We start from the raw sequence: 15,492 nt of genomic DNA, 5'->3' as shown, positions 1-15,492 counted from the left end.
GGAGCGTAAAAGCCTTTTCCCGGCCCTCCCTGGTTGCGCGTGCGCACTGTGCAGTTCCGCAGAGCGCAGAGACACGCGCTGTAGCTAGTCGCGTACTGCGCGTGAAGAAAGGCAGAACCTTCACGCTGATTGGCGGCGACGCGGGAGGCTGTCGCGCCGGACCGGACGCAGGGGGCGGGCGGGAACGTGAAGCTCCGCGGTGCCTGATGGGGTCGTTGGGCGGCCGGTAGCTGTTGCTGTTGGGGGACCCCCTCATTCCTACCGCCGCCGTCCCTGCTGCCTCATGGCGGCCATCGGAGTTCACCTGGGCTGCACCTCAGCCTGTGTGGCCGTCTATAAGGTGAGGGGCTGCGGAGCTGGGCCAGGGCTTCATGACGGCCACGCGGTTCTCTGGTGCGGGCTCATCCACAGGCTTGAGAGCGGCGTGTCGCCGGCCTAGGGATGTCGTGGAGTAGCGTTGCCACGAGGACACTCCGGGGCGAAGGGCCGGGCGGGCCAGGCGTAGCCCCTGGCGACTCCTTCAGAAAGTCCTCTGCTCCGTGGCGAAGGCTCGCGGCGACTTAGACGCGCGGGGTTCCAGGGGCGTCATGGCGGCGGGATGCCCAGAGGGGTCCCGGGGACGACGGAGCTGCAGGGTGCCCGGGGGATCTCGGAGAGGGCGGGGCCGCTGGGTGTCCGGCGGGGGGGGGGATCCCGGGGACGTCCTGGCCTCTGAATGCCGGAAGGGTCCCGCTGACGTCAGGGCCTCAGGATTCCCTTGGGTGGGAGGTTCTCGGAAAGTCGTGGCCGCGAGGTACTTGGAGGCGGTGGTCTTTGGGACAGCAGGGCCGCAGGATGCGCCGAGCGGGGCCCCAGCGTCTGGGTCCCGGAGGGGCGGGGAGGCTGCTGTCGAGTTGGAGCTGATGGCCCTGCAATGCTGGCTGGCTGCGAAGCCCGTTGATGGTGCGTGCTCTGCAGAGGTGGCCTGTCTGGAGTGAGCTTGACAGGACTTGTGGCCTTTCTCTCCTCAGTGGGGAGGCAGAAGGAACGATAATCATGAACTCCGTTGCCACTAGTCCCGCGTTTAAATGTCAAATAACTTGTTAGGAAAAGCCAAAGGGAATAATGCTACTTCATTTGTAGAAATGGGAAGAAAGGGGCCCAGCGCAGTGGCTTACGCCTGTAATCCCAGCACTTTGGGAAGCCGAGGCAGGCGGATCACGTGAGGTCAGGAGTTCGAGACCAGTCTGGCCCACATGGTGAAACCCCGCCTCTACTAAAAATACAAAAAAAATTATCCGGGCTCGCCTGTAATCCCCGCTGCTCAGGAGGCTGAGGCATGAGAATCGCTTGAATCCGGAAGGCGGAGATTGCAGTGAGCCGAGATCCGCCACTGTAGTGTGCACGCCAGCCTGGGCCACAGAGCAAGACTCCGTCTCCAAAAAAAAAAAAAAAGAAAGAAAGAAAGAAATGGTAATGGTAAGAAAGAAGTAGGAAAGGTAATGTAATAATAGGCTTCGTTTTGTGTGTAGAAAGGTTGTTATTACTTTTGATTCAATTGTTGACTTTGCAGAGCAGATTGAAAACATGAGGCAGTTCTTCATGGAATTATAGGCCTTCTATGAAAACGAGGAAATTAGATGGTAATTAAATGTGCAAGTTTAAAATATTGAGAGAGCAGTTTTTCTTTCCACACAGATGGCAAAGTAACACTGGTGCACACATGTCTGAATACATCTGATGAGACTATGTATTTCGTGTTTTTTTCTCTAGGATGGCCGGGCTGGTGTGGTTGCAAATGATGCTGGTGACCGAGTTACTCCAGCTGTTGTTGCTTACTCAGAAAATGAAGAGGTACTAGTCCCCTCATTTTTGTACTTGTGAAATAATTTAAAATTACATGCATTGTAATATATATATATTTTTTTCAGATTGTTGGATTGGCAGCAAAACAAAGTAGAATAAGAAATATTTCAAATACAGTCATGAAAGTAAAGCAGATCCTGGGCAGAAGGTACGGAATCAAATGATACTTTTAAATATAGTAATAGAAACATGTTCATAAATTCTAAGCATAATGTGAAACTAGAAACAGCATAGTTTGTTTCTTCATTTTATGACTGAGTACCCCCAGTAGGCTGTGTCTTTTGATTATTAGTGTTGGATCTTCTCCAGTATGGGATTCACTAAGATGTTAGTTTCTTGCTGACAGGTCTGTTAGTATTGATAAATGCTAACATTCATTTAATTTTGGTAATTTGTGTCAGAGATGGTAATTTGGATTGTTCACATTTTTAGATTTTTTTTAACTGAGAGGATTTCAAAGATTTTGTGGGAATTTGAAGACTTTTTGATAATGTGGTTGAATTTTGCTGAATCTATTACAGTTGCTCATAGTCGATGTAGACACTATTGATTTTCTTCCTCAGGACCTTTTGTGACACTTTCTGGGAACTAACTTTTCCATTGGACTTACAAATTTAATCATTAGAGTAACAGCTAAATTAACATCTTATGTAAGAATCAGATTAATCATCTGTTGTAACTTTAATTAGAAGATTAAAAGAGGCTTGCTTCCCCAGACTTCTGTCTCCTGAAATTATAGATTGCTGTAATAATTAGGGGTTTTCATTTTCACTACTGTAGTGATACTTGATAGAGTGTTTTTAAATTTTCAAAGTGCTTTCACATCTATTATTTTATTTAATCCTCTCAACATCCTTGTAAAATTGTCGAGGCAAATACTATCATTCCCCATTTATAGATGAGAAAATCAAGGTACAAAGAAATTGTGGCCTTATGTTAGGGGGTAAACTGGATAAGACTGCAGATCAGGTCTCCTCACCCTCTGCCCCAGGTTCTTTTCTTTCAACTTTGTTTAGTGAGAATGTAAGTAAAAATGTCCTTGTGTTGATTTAGAATTTGGATATTATACATTAAATTTATACAGGTATCTCTTACCTGTTTATCTTATTTTGTATCTCTTACCTGTGTTCAATTAAATTGAACTTGATATTAATCTTTTTCCTTAGGATATTTATGCACTAAGCCAAAAACTATAGTTGTTTGGAGATAATTCAATATTTGGTGACAATAAACATATCTCTATATCCTTTTACCTGTTGACAAAGTACTGAGCATATTAAATACAAGTTGGTATCAAATATTTTCAAATCATAAAGTGTAGAAAAAAGAATCGTAGATGGGTCTTGAAGCCTGAATCACTGAGCAGCCAACAATATATTTGTTTGTTTTTTTAAATTAAACTTTTTATTTAGAGAGAATTGTAGTTTCCTATGCTGCTGTGTAAGAAATAATACAGAAATGTCAAGCACATTACTGGATTCACCACTTCTCCCCTTGGTTACATCTTGCAAAACTATAGTACAGTGTCACAACCAAGATACTTACATTGATACAGTCCAGATACAGTACATTTCCATAGATCTCTCCCCTGGTAGCCAACAATATGTTACTGTTTGTTTTATGCTGCTGTTTGGGGGCAGATGGTTACAGTAATTATGTGGCTTTCTTCTGCCATGTTGTACAAAAAAGCTCTGTATTAGCAGAGCAACTTAAACTCACTTTTCTGGCTCATAGTGACAGTCAGATGGGTAACACAGAGCCACAGTGTGCTATAATTAGTGAAGACTGAGCATCTTTCAGATTGCTATACCATGGTCATGCTTGGTCTCCTTTAGAGTTAGCTGCCTCGTGGTCCAGGTGATTTTCCCTCCCAGCCCATCTGCTCACCAGACAAGGGTGATTTTTACAGATCCATTGTGGTACCAACTCTCAGCCACGAAAGCATTTGGCCCTTTTGTTACCAAGCCATTATAGGTCCTTGGTGCCGTGTCTACCCTGGGTGAACTCCTGAAGTTGGGCTGTCTCAGTCTTGGCCTCATGCCTGTTTATGACCTACTCACAGGTAGCACCACTTAACTTGCTGCCAAAATTATCCTCACACCCTTCCTGTAACTCTCATTCCCCTGTGGCCTTCCAGCCAGAAATACGGTCCTTGGACCTGGCTTCTCAGCAATTATCCCTGAGAGGGAAGATCCTGGAGATATCCTGAGAGCACACAGAGCTTCCCCACACCTTCAGACTTGCACCTTGCTGTCCAGAAGCTGCCCAGCCCTCCTTTCCAACCCACAATGGCCAGTGCCAGTAGCAGTGCGGGCATCCGGTGGTCCAGACAGGAGACACGAACTCTTCTCTCCATACTAGGCGAGGCGGAGTATATTCAGCGCCTCCAGACTGTGCATCACAATGCAGATGTCTATCAGGCTGTGTCTAAGCGAATGCAGCAGGAGGGCTTCCGCCGCACCGAACGTCAGTGCCGTTCCAAGTTTAAAGTTCTGAAGGCATTATATTTAAAGGCCTATGTTGCCCATGCCACAAGTATGGGTGAGCCACCACACTGTCCATTTTATGATACTTTGGATCAGCTTCTCCGAAATCAGATAGTGACTGACCCAGACAACTTAATGGAGGATGCTGCTTGGGCCAAGCACTGTGATCAGAATTTAGTGGCCTCTGACGCCCCAGGGGAAGAGGGAACCGGCATTCTAAAATCAAAAAGGACTCAGGCAGCTGATCATCAGCCTATGTTGAAAACAGTTAAGGAATCAGATGAGGATTGTCAGCTAAGAATCAGTGACCGGATACAAGAAACCAGTGACCTCGAGGACTCCTGGGATGAATCCTCGGGTGCAGGTAACTCCCAAGCATGTGAAGGATTCGGGTCCCAGAATCACATGGCTCTCAACAGCTGTGTCTGTTTGGATAGTGTCCTCTTCAGCATAGTTCCTGTTTCTGCCTCATTCTGCCCCATGCACCTTTTTAAAAACCTAATAGTAAGCTAAAGGGTTCCAGGTTTTCAAAAGCTATTCCCATAGCAACATAAGGTATTAGAACTCTTTAAACCTAGAAGAAGTGCTCTCTAGAACCAAACTAGTTCTGGCATTATTAATAATGGGTAGTTAGGAATGTGTAGTTCTAGAGTGGGTTGGATAGCTATGTACAAAGGGGTTCAGGATGTCAAGGGAGAAGTTTTAGAGGTGAAATTAAACAGGTCACAATGTCCAGATTAAGGAAATGGATTCTTCCCAGTCCCTGGTGGAAAGAGACTTTCCAGGAACAACCATAGTTTTATAATTTGTCTCAGCTCTGCTGCTGGCTCCAAGCATTCCCTTAGCAGGAATGTTCTCTTTGCAACATTGTTGCTTTGTTTTTCAGGGTGCTCTCAAGGGACCCCCAGCTACAGCAGCTCCCACAGCCTTTTCAGAGGTGCAGTTGCTCCCTGTCAGAGCAGCCCCATGGCCAGACTGGGTGTGTCTGGGGAGCCCAGCCCCTGCACCAGCACCAGCCACAGCACTCCTGGGGTAGCCTCCACACCGCAGACTCCAGTCTCCTCTTCGAGAGCTGGTTTTGTTTCTGGTGGGGATAGGCCCTTGACCAGTGAGCCCCCTCCAAGGTGGGCAAGGCGAAGAAGGCGGTCAGTGGCCAGGACTATTGCAGCCGAGTTGGCAGAAAACAGGCGATTGGCACGAGAACTCTCAAAGCGGGAGGAAGAAAAACTGGACAGGCTGATTGCTATTGGTGAGGAGGCCAGTGCTCAGCAAGACACTGCCAATGAGCTCCGCAGGGATGCTGTCATCGCAGTCAGACGTTTGGCAACAGCAGTGGAAGAGGCAACTGGTGCTTTTCAGCTAGGCCTTGAAAAATTGCTTCAGAAGTTGATTTCGAATACCAAAAGCTAGGAACCAATTACAAAAGGCTCTGTTTCCTAAACTGGTAGAAGTCTAGTTTCCAAATCTGCCTTCTGAATCCCTGGCTTCTTTTCTATGTCCTCAGAAAAAAACGTGGATGAACCATTAATATCCAGATAATACAAATATAATTGCTAATTCATTTTCCCAAGATCCTCCACCAAATGGAAGACCTTTCAGAAATGCCAGGGGTGGCCTAATAGAAAACAATGGAGCCATGTTCTAGAGAGCTGGTTCATCGTAGCTTAGTCACGGATGTGAAGCATTTTACTTTACCTCTCTCCAGCAGTTTCCTCATCTGTAAAATGGGGATCAATAATAACTCTTGCCCTGCCTACCTCACAGGGTTGTTGTGAGGATCACATGGTTCATAGATGTGAAAGAGTTTAAAAGTTTAAAAGCACTGTACACATTTAAGTTATTAATGCATATGGCCTTGGCTGAGGTAAGGCACATTAGTTTACAAGATACAGGAGTATAAATGTATACTGTGACTTCATTGCTTGAATATTTCCTTTGCTGGTCTAACTTGACTGCTTCATGGAGTTTGAAAGCTTAATTTTTAAAATCCTTATGTGGCTCGTTAGACTAGTATAAACACAACCTGTATTTGTACCTTAATCTCTTACGTTTCCACTGCTGTGTCTCTGACATATCTACTAGTAAGCACTCTTGTCAAACTGTCTTTCTAGCCTTCATTTTACTGGTTCTTAGTCCCTTATCAATATAAGGAAATAAAAAGTGCCAGGGAGCCACCATAGTGTGTTATGGTTTATATCGATAATCTTCAATATAAAATATTGGCCATTTTATAAAATATTAAATGTATGTAAATTCTTTGCATTTCATATTATTTGGGTCCCTTGATATGCCTAAATTACATCTTGAAGTTTCGGTTGCCATTGGAACACTGTGGAAACAATTCAGATTATATCAGTTTCCAATCTGCTTTTTAGCTGATTTCATTCTTTTCTGTTATTTTTTTGTCTAGTATGTTATACAGGGCAAGCCCTAGAAAACTTTCCTTTTGAGGAGCTTTCCAAGATTCCTTTTTCTCAGATGTTGTAGACAGAAGTTTATGTAGTTAATGGCATCTGCTGGAAGAAAACAGCTTTGTTTCCCCTTTAACTTGGGGAACAGTAGAGGATGGTGTGGATAAAGATTGCCTGCAATAGATGACTCCTTTTAAGCACTAGCCCTGAACAGATGAGCCTCCTCCCAACCCCAGACACACACTTTGGGAGAGATGAAGGTGATAAGCCACACTTCCGATTTACTCTAGAAGGGAAGACATTAATCTCTGTCATTAAACTAACTTAAAGCTTTTAGTGGTTTACTTAATACTTTTAGGAATACAAATAGGAATCTTTGGGATTTAAAAAGTTTTCCCATAATCTAGAAGTTGGAAAAAAAGAAAAAGAGTGGGAATGTTGGGGGAGGTTTTATTTTCTATTTTGCAGCCTCGAGTGCTTAGCTGAATGCTGGAAATGCACATGGGTGGAGAAATGGTCAGAGCAGCAGTGGAAACGTACCCAGAACCATGAGTAGACAGCAGGCAAGCCGCTCTGCTAAGCCAGGGGTGGAGGTGTGAGGCAGCTGGTGTGGTAGAATATGCTGGAATCTAGTTAGAATTCCTGGATTCGAATCCTGTCACAGTTTGTTTCATCAGACAAATCACTTGCCCTTTTCTATTATTATTATTTTTTATGTTTTTGAGACAGTCTCACTGTTTTGCCCAGGCTGGAGTGCAGTGGTGCAATCTTGGCTCTATGCAACCTCTGCCTCCCAGGTTCAAGCGATTCTCCTGCCTCAGACTCCCAAGTAGCCGGGATTACAGGCATGAGCCACCGTGCCCAGCTAACTCATGCCTCAATTTCTTCATCTCCAGATTGAGGGATTTGTACTAGATTTTTTTTTTTCCTCGTACCTTTCAGCTCTAAAAAATTTTGAAATAGCATAATAAAAGGCAAAAAGAAAATGAAATTGTAATTGTAATATTTTCTGTCACAGCAGCATATGTATATTTGAAATACTGGTAACAATTGTAAGGTAGCATTCTCTGGTATTAATATTTATTAATATGCTTATGAACTTCTAAGCACCACACCAGACATACAGACTCTTTGCTTTAAAAGAGCATATATTTAAGGCATTGAAATGGATACAGCTATATTCATTGTCTCAATTGTCTTAGGCTATTATATGGAAAGATACATGTCAATTATAGGTAGGTAGGTAGATTTGTTGAAAAAACGGAAGTACTTGACGGAGAGTTAGGCCTGTATTCTATAAATCTATTAATGGTAGCAAAGTGCATAACACAGGGATTTCTTTGAGATGAAAGGAGTGCTGAGGAAGAGAAGTGGAATTAATATTTGCATGTAGTATTGTGAAATTCAATGGGTAAAGTAACCCTAATGTGGGAATAAAAGTCAAGGGAAAGGTTTTGAATAAGTACACAGGAAAATAGGTTAAAATTATTGAGGGGAGGAAAACTGCAATACAGGGAGACAGTGTGCAAGAAAGCAAGCCAGGAATCTGCCTATGTGGTAGACCCAACCATTACTACCTGAACCCCCTTAGAAAAGCCTTTCCAGCATTCCATAACTCAGGTTCCTCGTTTATAGAGTGGGAAACTCATAATTGTCCTACCTACCTCACAGGGGTGTTGTGAGGATCAAAGGAACAGATGAATGTAAGAGCACTTTCAGATGTGTAAGGCACTGTCATGTAACAAGTGGGGGAAAGACTCTGGAGCACATTAGTGCTGGTGTGTGCCAAGCCTGTGGGCTGTTGACCATAAGGGATATTTAAGAAGGAGGAGGAAGAGAAGATGGCATTGCTAATAAAGGTTGTGAGACACAACCATAGGATTAACTGCCTCCTCAAGTCCATCGTGTAAATAAGGTGCTACGTATACCAACTTCCCACCACCTTTGTTTTTCTGTTCAGTAATCCTGGTATGGACAAATAAAGATTTCACTTGTATGTAGTTACGGATCAGTCCACTACTTTGTGATGATGTCTGTGGTTCTTTGTTGCCTCCATTCTCTGCTTTGCTTTCTCCTCTGCTAAGTGTCTTGCCCGTCTGCGGCCCTTGGAGCTATATGTGCTTTCTGTCTTCAGAGGACAGCGGCCCTCTTTATATGGCAGTTGAGAAATAATTTTCCATTTCTAAGAGTTCTACAAATTCTGTAAAATATCTTTCCTGGCAAATTATCTTGTCTGGGTGGTAGACAGCCTACACATAACTGTATACATTTTTCTGGTTGACTTAAATTCTAAAGAAAACAGAACTAGAAAGTGTCATGCTGAAATTCTAATATTGGTGCAGAACCAACCATGAGCACACTTTATCTTTTTTTTCTACTCCTATGGTGTTTGGCATATAGTTAATATTAAATACTGAGTGTAGGAAAAGGAAGAAGCAAAGAATTTAATGGAAAGAATACTAAACTTTGTATTGAAGGTCTGGGTGCCAGCCAGTTACGCCATTAATTAGCTGTGTGACTTTGGGCAAGCTAGTTAGTTATCTCCTGTCCTATTGATATTTTAGGTGATAGAGAAGTATGAGGAACCTGAAAGTATTCCAGAGTCCGAAGCCAGATTAGTCCATTTTAAACCCCTTTTGTCTGCCTCTTAACAAGTTAAGGTCTCCAGATGCTCTGTAACCCTTCAGCAATTAGCCACTATTAATTTTCAACTTCTCTTATTAAACAAATAGAAGTCACAGCTCCTTGGAATAAGGGTTTAATGGAAGGATACTAGTCTATTTTATCTTAATTTCCAGATGACATTAAGCCAAGAATCAGAGATTTCTATCCCTACTCAAGGGACAGAAGTACTGTGATCATTTACAAGATGAGTGGGAGGCAGCCTGGTAAAGTATGAATAATAGCAGTCTGATAGAGAAGACCTGGGCTCATGTACTGACTCTGCCCCTTGTTATCTTATAAGTTATTGCCCCTCTCTGAAGCTCTTTTTCTCTAAAATAATACCTGCCAAACACACCCGACTTAGGTGTCGTGAAGATAAATTGAGATAATGAAAACATTTTGTAGTCTGCATAAGTTGCTTAAATCTGTTTATATATGCATATCTATAGTACTCTGCACCTTTCTATAAACAACATTCATAGTTTGCTCAACCTTTTGGTGTCTGGAGTTGGTGTGTGTTCAGAAACCAAGCAACAAAAGATGGTCTTAGCTACTTTGTTTTGCCCTTAGTTTGCAACTTTCTCATCTCAGTGGTTAGGTCTTCAGAATCACAGGTGTGAAACTATGATATAAAATCATGGATATTATGAAAAGTCACCTCAAAATATATAGCATCTATTAATAGCAAGGCCAGAACACGAAAGCTATTTATTTTCAAATGCAAAGATCAGTACTTTAGTAGAATTACTATAACCCTTATAAATACTCCATTTCTATCTTCTGTAATATTTGAAGACTTAGTATTAAGCAGCTTAATAACTTTGTTAATATTTTAATATTTGTTCAGTGATATTGAGAACTATAGTCTTCTTTAAACTTTATATATCTACAATACTGATTTTAATACTTAGCTATCTTTATCTTTCTTTATGGACAGCTCCAATGATCCGCAAGCTCAGAAGTACATCACGGAAAGTAAATGTTTAGTGAGTATGGTTCTATTATTGCTTCCCTGTTACACAAGGGTAATTACCAAGGTCATAACATGTAGTGTTGATTTGAAACTTTGCATTTTTATTAAAATTTATTTAGCATAATTATACTTTATTTTATAGGTCATTGAAAAAAATGGGAAATTACGATATGAAATAGATACTGGAGAAGAAACAAGATTTGTTAACCCAGAAGATGTTGTCAGACTGATATTTAGTAAAATGAAAGGTATTTAGCAAAAGATATCTAATAGTTACCTTTAATGATCTTTTGAAAGTTGACCTTAAAAAAAACAGTTAGAGGTATTTTTAGATCCTGGGAGAAGCAGACTGATTGAACAGGTAAGTAAGGACATATAAACTGTAGACCTGGTTGGGGCACTAATTGACTATGTGCCCTTGATGATTTGCCTTCCCTGACTTTGATTTCCCTATAAGTCATATAAATGGATTAGGCCAAATAAGAGTTCAAAACCTATTTAGTGGCCGAGTAAGCTTGGTGAATAGGGGCACTTCAAGATTGACAGTATTCTGTGAACAATAATTTAGGCAGATTAATAGGTCTGATTTTATCAGCAGTTCAGAGAAAGGCTCTGAGCCGAGTGATATTCTGTCGAACAATCTGGGAAGTTCTGGAATAGATTGTTTATAAGGCTCCCTTCAGTCCTGTAATGATGTTAAGAACTTGGGGGATGGAAGGCCGTCTTTAAATGTAGAGAACTAACATTATGACATTGTGTCTTCACACATATGCGTTAGGAGCTTATTCTCCATGGAGTCAGTCTAATTTAGAAGATGGTTGATACTGAAGCCTAAGAGCCAGGCTCTTTGGAAAGCTGCTTCTGTGTCCAAAAGATATCACCAAAACCACCAGAAGCGCTGGATGATTTAAGAGCGCAGAGAAGAAAATTGACATGGGGGGCAAAGCAAGTGAATTGGGAAATATGTTTAGTGAGATCTTTGTCATAAATGAATAAACTTCAGAAAGTATCACTTGTCATTTTTTTCTGTCATCAGAATTTTATATTTTTTAATATGCAGAAACGGCACATTCTGTATTGGGCTCAGATGCAAATGATGTAGTTATTACTGTCCCATTTGATTTTGGAGAAAAGCAAAAAAATGCTCTTGGGTAAGTATATGGGGTTTATCTTACTGGCTTAATGAAAGGAAATACAAAATCACTATATAGTAAAAGGTAACATTATATTTGAAAGTACCTTAGGCAATAAAATTGTATTTGTAAATAATTTAGTAAGGTAATGATCATTAATATATATTTTTTTTGATGAAATGCCAAGAGTCTGGGTTTGGTGGCTCACGCCTGTAATCCCAACATTTTGGGAGACTGAGCAGGAGCGGACCACCTGAGGTCAGGAGTTCGATACCCACCTGGCCAACATGGCAAAACCCTGTCTCTATTAAAATATGAAAATTAGCTGGGCGTGGTGGTGCCGCCTTTAATCCCAGCTATTCGGGAGGCTGAAGCGTAAGAATCGCCTGAACCTGGGAAGTGGAGGTTGCATTGAGCCAAAGTCACGCCACTTCACTCCAGATTGGGTGACCGCGAGACTTTGTCTCAAAACCAAAAAAGAAATGCCAAGAGAACATAAAATTAAATATGGTGTACCCTCAGCTGTTTTGATCAGAAACGTTTTAAATTACCTGGTTAAATTGACATTTATGAATCTCTTTGCCTAGTTTTCTGTAATTAAGGTTTATGTGGGAATTACATGTGCAGTTTTAGAAAACGTTTGTGATTATTTCTTCACCTTAGATCTTAATCTAAACAAAAAAGTTATCGTTTTTACAGGTCATTATGCAAATGTATCGGTATGCTTTTATGCCTTTGCTATGCAGGATAGAGTTTCATACAAGGTTCTGGGCGTTGAAGTTGCCTCTGAGGCAGAGAATTGCCTTATTTACTTTTAAAAACTGAACACTAGATTAAAGAAATTGGAAAATTTCAAGTGTTTTATAAATTTGTCTTTCTACAGTTTTTGCATAGGCATTTTTTCTTTCAATAAATGTGTATTGATTACTGTTTACGCCACACTGTATTGAAGGTTGAGTAAATAGAGATAAATAGGACATGGTTTCTGATGTCACAGAATTAACAAGATAATTATGATAAAGTGTGGCAAGTAGTTTGAATGGGGAAGTTCTGGATAGCATGAAGACAGGACACCTGTCCTAGACTCTGAGAGCCCCAAAAGACTCTCGTCTTTTGAACTTTTTTTTTTTTTAACATGGACATTTTTGAGAGCTTTATTTCTCTTACTCAGTATATGTGCTTTTTGCTTGCTTTGTCAAGAATACGGGCTCTGAACATTACAATTTTAAACAAAGTGATCTCTTATAGTGATTCATTTCTTGTTTTCTATATTCTTGCTTCTAAAGATCATTTTACTTCATGTTCTACTTATGAAATCTTAGTAGCTTTTGTATAGAATCGTTAGGAGAGCATTTCTAAAAATGTAGAATTGAACATGTGATAAATTAAATTCATTGAAAGCAAATTGTTCACAGAGAAGCAGCTAGAGCTGCTGGATTTAATGTTTTGCGATTAATCCACGAACCGTCTGCAGCTCTTCTTGCTTATGGAATTGGACAAGACTCCCCTAATGGAAAAAGGTAAAGGTCATATTTGAAGTTTTAAGTTTTTTGAGTGCAGAAAACATTTTAGATTATAGCGATTATATCAGTAAAGATTATTATGTAACGCAGTGGTTCCCAACTTTTCTGGATGGAAAAACAGACTCTTTCCTACTTTTTCAAGTAGTTGAGAAAGATGTCCTAGGAAAGCACAGGAAAAACATAATGGGAGAGAAGATTGAGCTTTTATGTCCTTGTCGCATTGCCCTCATTTTGTCCCTTTTTTGAGGGAAGAGTTGGAAATTCTGGGCCTGGCCAGTTTCCAACTTAAGCTACCACACTGCTGATTTTTGTGCCAATTCCAGTTATTAGACATGTTTGCAAATAATAGATACTGTTATATACATTTGACAGGGCAGGAGATGGGAAATTTAACATGAGGTTTGAGACTTCTTTTAATGGTGAAATACTAGAACATACTTATCCCTAATATAGCTGTCAATATGTCTTAATAGAATAGATAGTCGTTCAACTTTAGAGAAGTTAATTAAGATACCGTGTTAATTTTACGTAATTGTTTCACCTCATTATTCGGCTCTCCCAGTTAAGTAAATAAATATGTGTACACCATGAGGAAATTATTTTTAGAAAAATGTGAGAATATCAAATTATGAGTTTTAATACATGGGGAATCGGGAATTAGCTCCTAATTTTGCATATGTAATATACCTACAGAACATGCAATTGCAGTAGTAACTTGCATAATATTAACACATAGAATTTCTATGTTCAGTTCTCTTAAAATACACTATAATCACAAATCTCTTGATTTACTTCGAAAAATTCGTGTTTTGAACTCCTTACTCAGAAGAATACAGTTGTATCCACATGACTAAGTAAAAAAGAACTTTGATTTGGATACAGAACGTCTCGAATCTAGGCCTGATTTGTCAGTTAGTGACTATAGACAACTTAGTTATTCATCTGAGATTTTCCGTTTCCTCATTTGTAATTTAAAGGGATTAAACTAAGTGACTTCTGATATCCAACTTAGTTTTCAAATGTCATTCCCTGATAACTTTATCTTCTCTTGAAGCAATATTTTGGTGTTTAAGCTTGGAGGAACATCCTTATCTCTCAGCGTCATGGAAGTTAACAGTGGAATATATCGGGTTCTTTCAACAAACACTGATGATAACATCGGTGGTGCACATTTCACAGAAACCTTAGCACAGTATCTAGCTTCTGAGTTCCAGAGGTGAGTATTAATGGCCTGAATAATACCTTCTGATTGAGGTTTTCCTTCAGATATTTTATTTTTTTTCCTAATTTAAGTTATCCTGCTGCAAAGCAGGATGTAGTTTTTTTCATTGCTTGGAAACTGGATATTTTCCTATCTAGAGTTATAATGTCCTGTCCAGGCAATTCAAAGAAGCAGAGGCCAGGCTGCCTAGAGCAGTGTGCTTGGAGTTTTCACTTAGTATAAAGAGACCATCAGATACTGAACTGTATGAACTTGGATTTTAATTCTTCATATGGTGCTCTTCTGTCTGGATAAAGGAGTGTATAGGCACTGAGGCTTCATTGCCTTCTGAACAGTTTTTAAAAGTTTGGCTCTGGTGAAGATTGCATTACATTATCTTCATATTCCAGTAAGTTATTGTCTTACGGAGTATTTATCTTAATTACTCATCTGCTGCTAGGAATATTTCAGTCTTGTTACTGGATATAATTACTCCAAAATTCTAACCCTTTTCGATGTTACAAAAGTCAAATATGTAAAGGTTATACTTTGGGTATTGCTGCTCTAAAAAAAAAAAAGTTATTGAAATGGTATTTTAGCCAGTTTGACCTAATTGGTTGAAGAAGTTTTGAAAAAGTCATAATGTCTCACTTGTTTGATAAAGATCTATACTGCTTTTTGTTATAAAATAGATGTTGTTTAAACAAAGTCATTCATCACTACTTAGTAAGTAGTTTTAAAAATGAACTCATACTGGAGATAGTGGAATGTAATTTTACCTATTTTGTTGTATGTGTCAAATTTATGTGAAGAAACACTTGTAGGGTTTTTTTTTCTTTTTATTGCTTGACAAATAATTTTATGCCATTAAACAGTGATTGTGCTGTGATTATAAAGGGTAAAATAGGAGACTTTGACGCAGTTACATAAATCTCCTTTAACCTCTGTGCCTCACCTGGAAAAGGGTGATATCTACTTTCTTCAGAGTACAGCCTATTATTACAATTACACAATGCAGCAGTTCATGGTTATGTAATATAGCAATTCAGGGTGTTAAGGAAATTGGTACTTCATTTTTCTTGAGGTGACCCCTTTAATTGCACAGAGTGTTTTAGGAAAGTTTAGAGGGATTAGAAGAGAAATACTGAAATCTGGAATAAAATATTGTTTCACTAATTTATTATTTTATTTATTTATTTATTTTGAGACAGAGTTTTGCTCTTGTCATCCAGTTTGGAGTGCAGTGGTGCAATCTC

At 40.2% G+C, this 15,492-nt stretch overlaps 2 protein-coding genes across 5 annotated transcripts in view; both read left to right on the top strand.

Annotated features, from left to right (window-relative positions):
- Positions 1-146: 146 nt before the first annotated feature.
- HSPA14 (heat shock protein family A (Hsp70) member 14) overlaps positions 147-15,492 on the top strand; it is a 31,872-nt gene continuing 16,526 nt past the window's right edge. For both annotated transcript variants that reach the window (XM_033209888.1, XM_033209889.1), the window contains exons 1-8: positions 147-340; positions 1,753-1,833; positions 1,911-1,993; positions 10,344-10,392; positions 10,522-10,627; positions 11,440-11,530; positions 12,928-13,032; positions 14,090-14,251. In XM_033209888.1, the coding sequence (XP_033065779.1) occupies positions 284-340; positions 1,753-1,833; positions 1,911-1,993; positions 10,344-10,392; positions 10,522-10,627; positions 11,440-11,530; positions 12,928-13,032; positions 14,090-14,251 (734 nt within the window). In that variant the 5' untranslated portion in view covers positions 147-283. The remainder of the gene's footprint in view (positions 341-1,752; positions 1,834-1,910; positions 1,994-10,343; positions 10,393-10,521; positions 10,628-11,439; positions 11,531-12,927; positions 13,033-14,089; positions 14,252-15,492) is intronic.
- LOC117082839 lies at positions 201-10,361 on the top strand. Of its 3 annotated transcripts, none has more exons than XR_004436794.1 (5): positions 201-340; positions 1,753-1,833; positions 1,911-1,993; positions 5,218-6,195; positions 10,344-10,361. XR_004436794.1 is itself a non-coding variant. In XM_033209890.1 (4 exons), exons 3-4 carry the CDS (start codon positions 4,134-4,136, stop codon positions 5,739-5,741), a joined length of 1,086 nt encoding a protein of 361 aa, XP_033065781.1. In that variant the 5' UTR covers positions 1,777-1,833; positions 1,911-1,993; positions 3,983-4,133; the 3' UTR covers positions 5,742-7,155. The 3 variants fall into 3 exon arrangements, 1 of the variants encoding a protein (XP_033065781.1); XR_004436793.1 differs by lacking the exon at positions 201-340 and adding an exon at positions 3,983-4,695 and having other exon boundaries at positions 1,777-1,833; positions 10,344-10,359; XM_033209890.1 differs by lacking the exons at positions 201-340; positions 10,344-10,361 and adding an exon at positions 3,983-4,695 and having other exon boundaries at positions 1,777-1,833; positions 5,218-7,155.

Source organism: Trachypithecus francoisi, unplaced genomic scaffold (genome assembly GCF_009764315.1).
Source record: "Trachypithecus francoisi isolate TF-2019V2 unplaced genomic scaffold, Tfra_2.0 Lachesis_group9, whole genome shotgun sequence".
Lineage (NCBI taxonomy): Eukaryota > Metazoa > Chordata > Mammalia > Primates > Cercopithecidae > Trachypithecus > Trachypithecus francoisi.
This window is presented reverse-complemented; position numbering and strand designations above follow the sequence as displayed.

What these genes read in the sequence shown, in the direction of transcription:
- LOC117082839 (XM_033209890.1), top strand. Translation starts at nt 4,134, where the DNA reads ATGGCCAGTGCCAGTAGCAGTGCGGGCATCCGGTGGTCCAGACAGGAG. An exon ending in GGATGAATCCTCGGGTGCAG is followed by an intron (nt 4,696 to 5,217) that starts GTAACTCCCAAG and finishes TTTGTTTTTCAG; the next exon opens with GGTGCTCTCAAGGGACCCCC.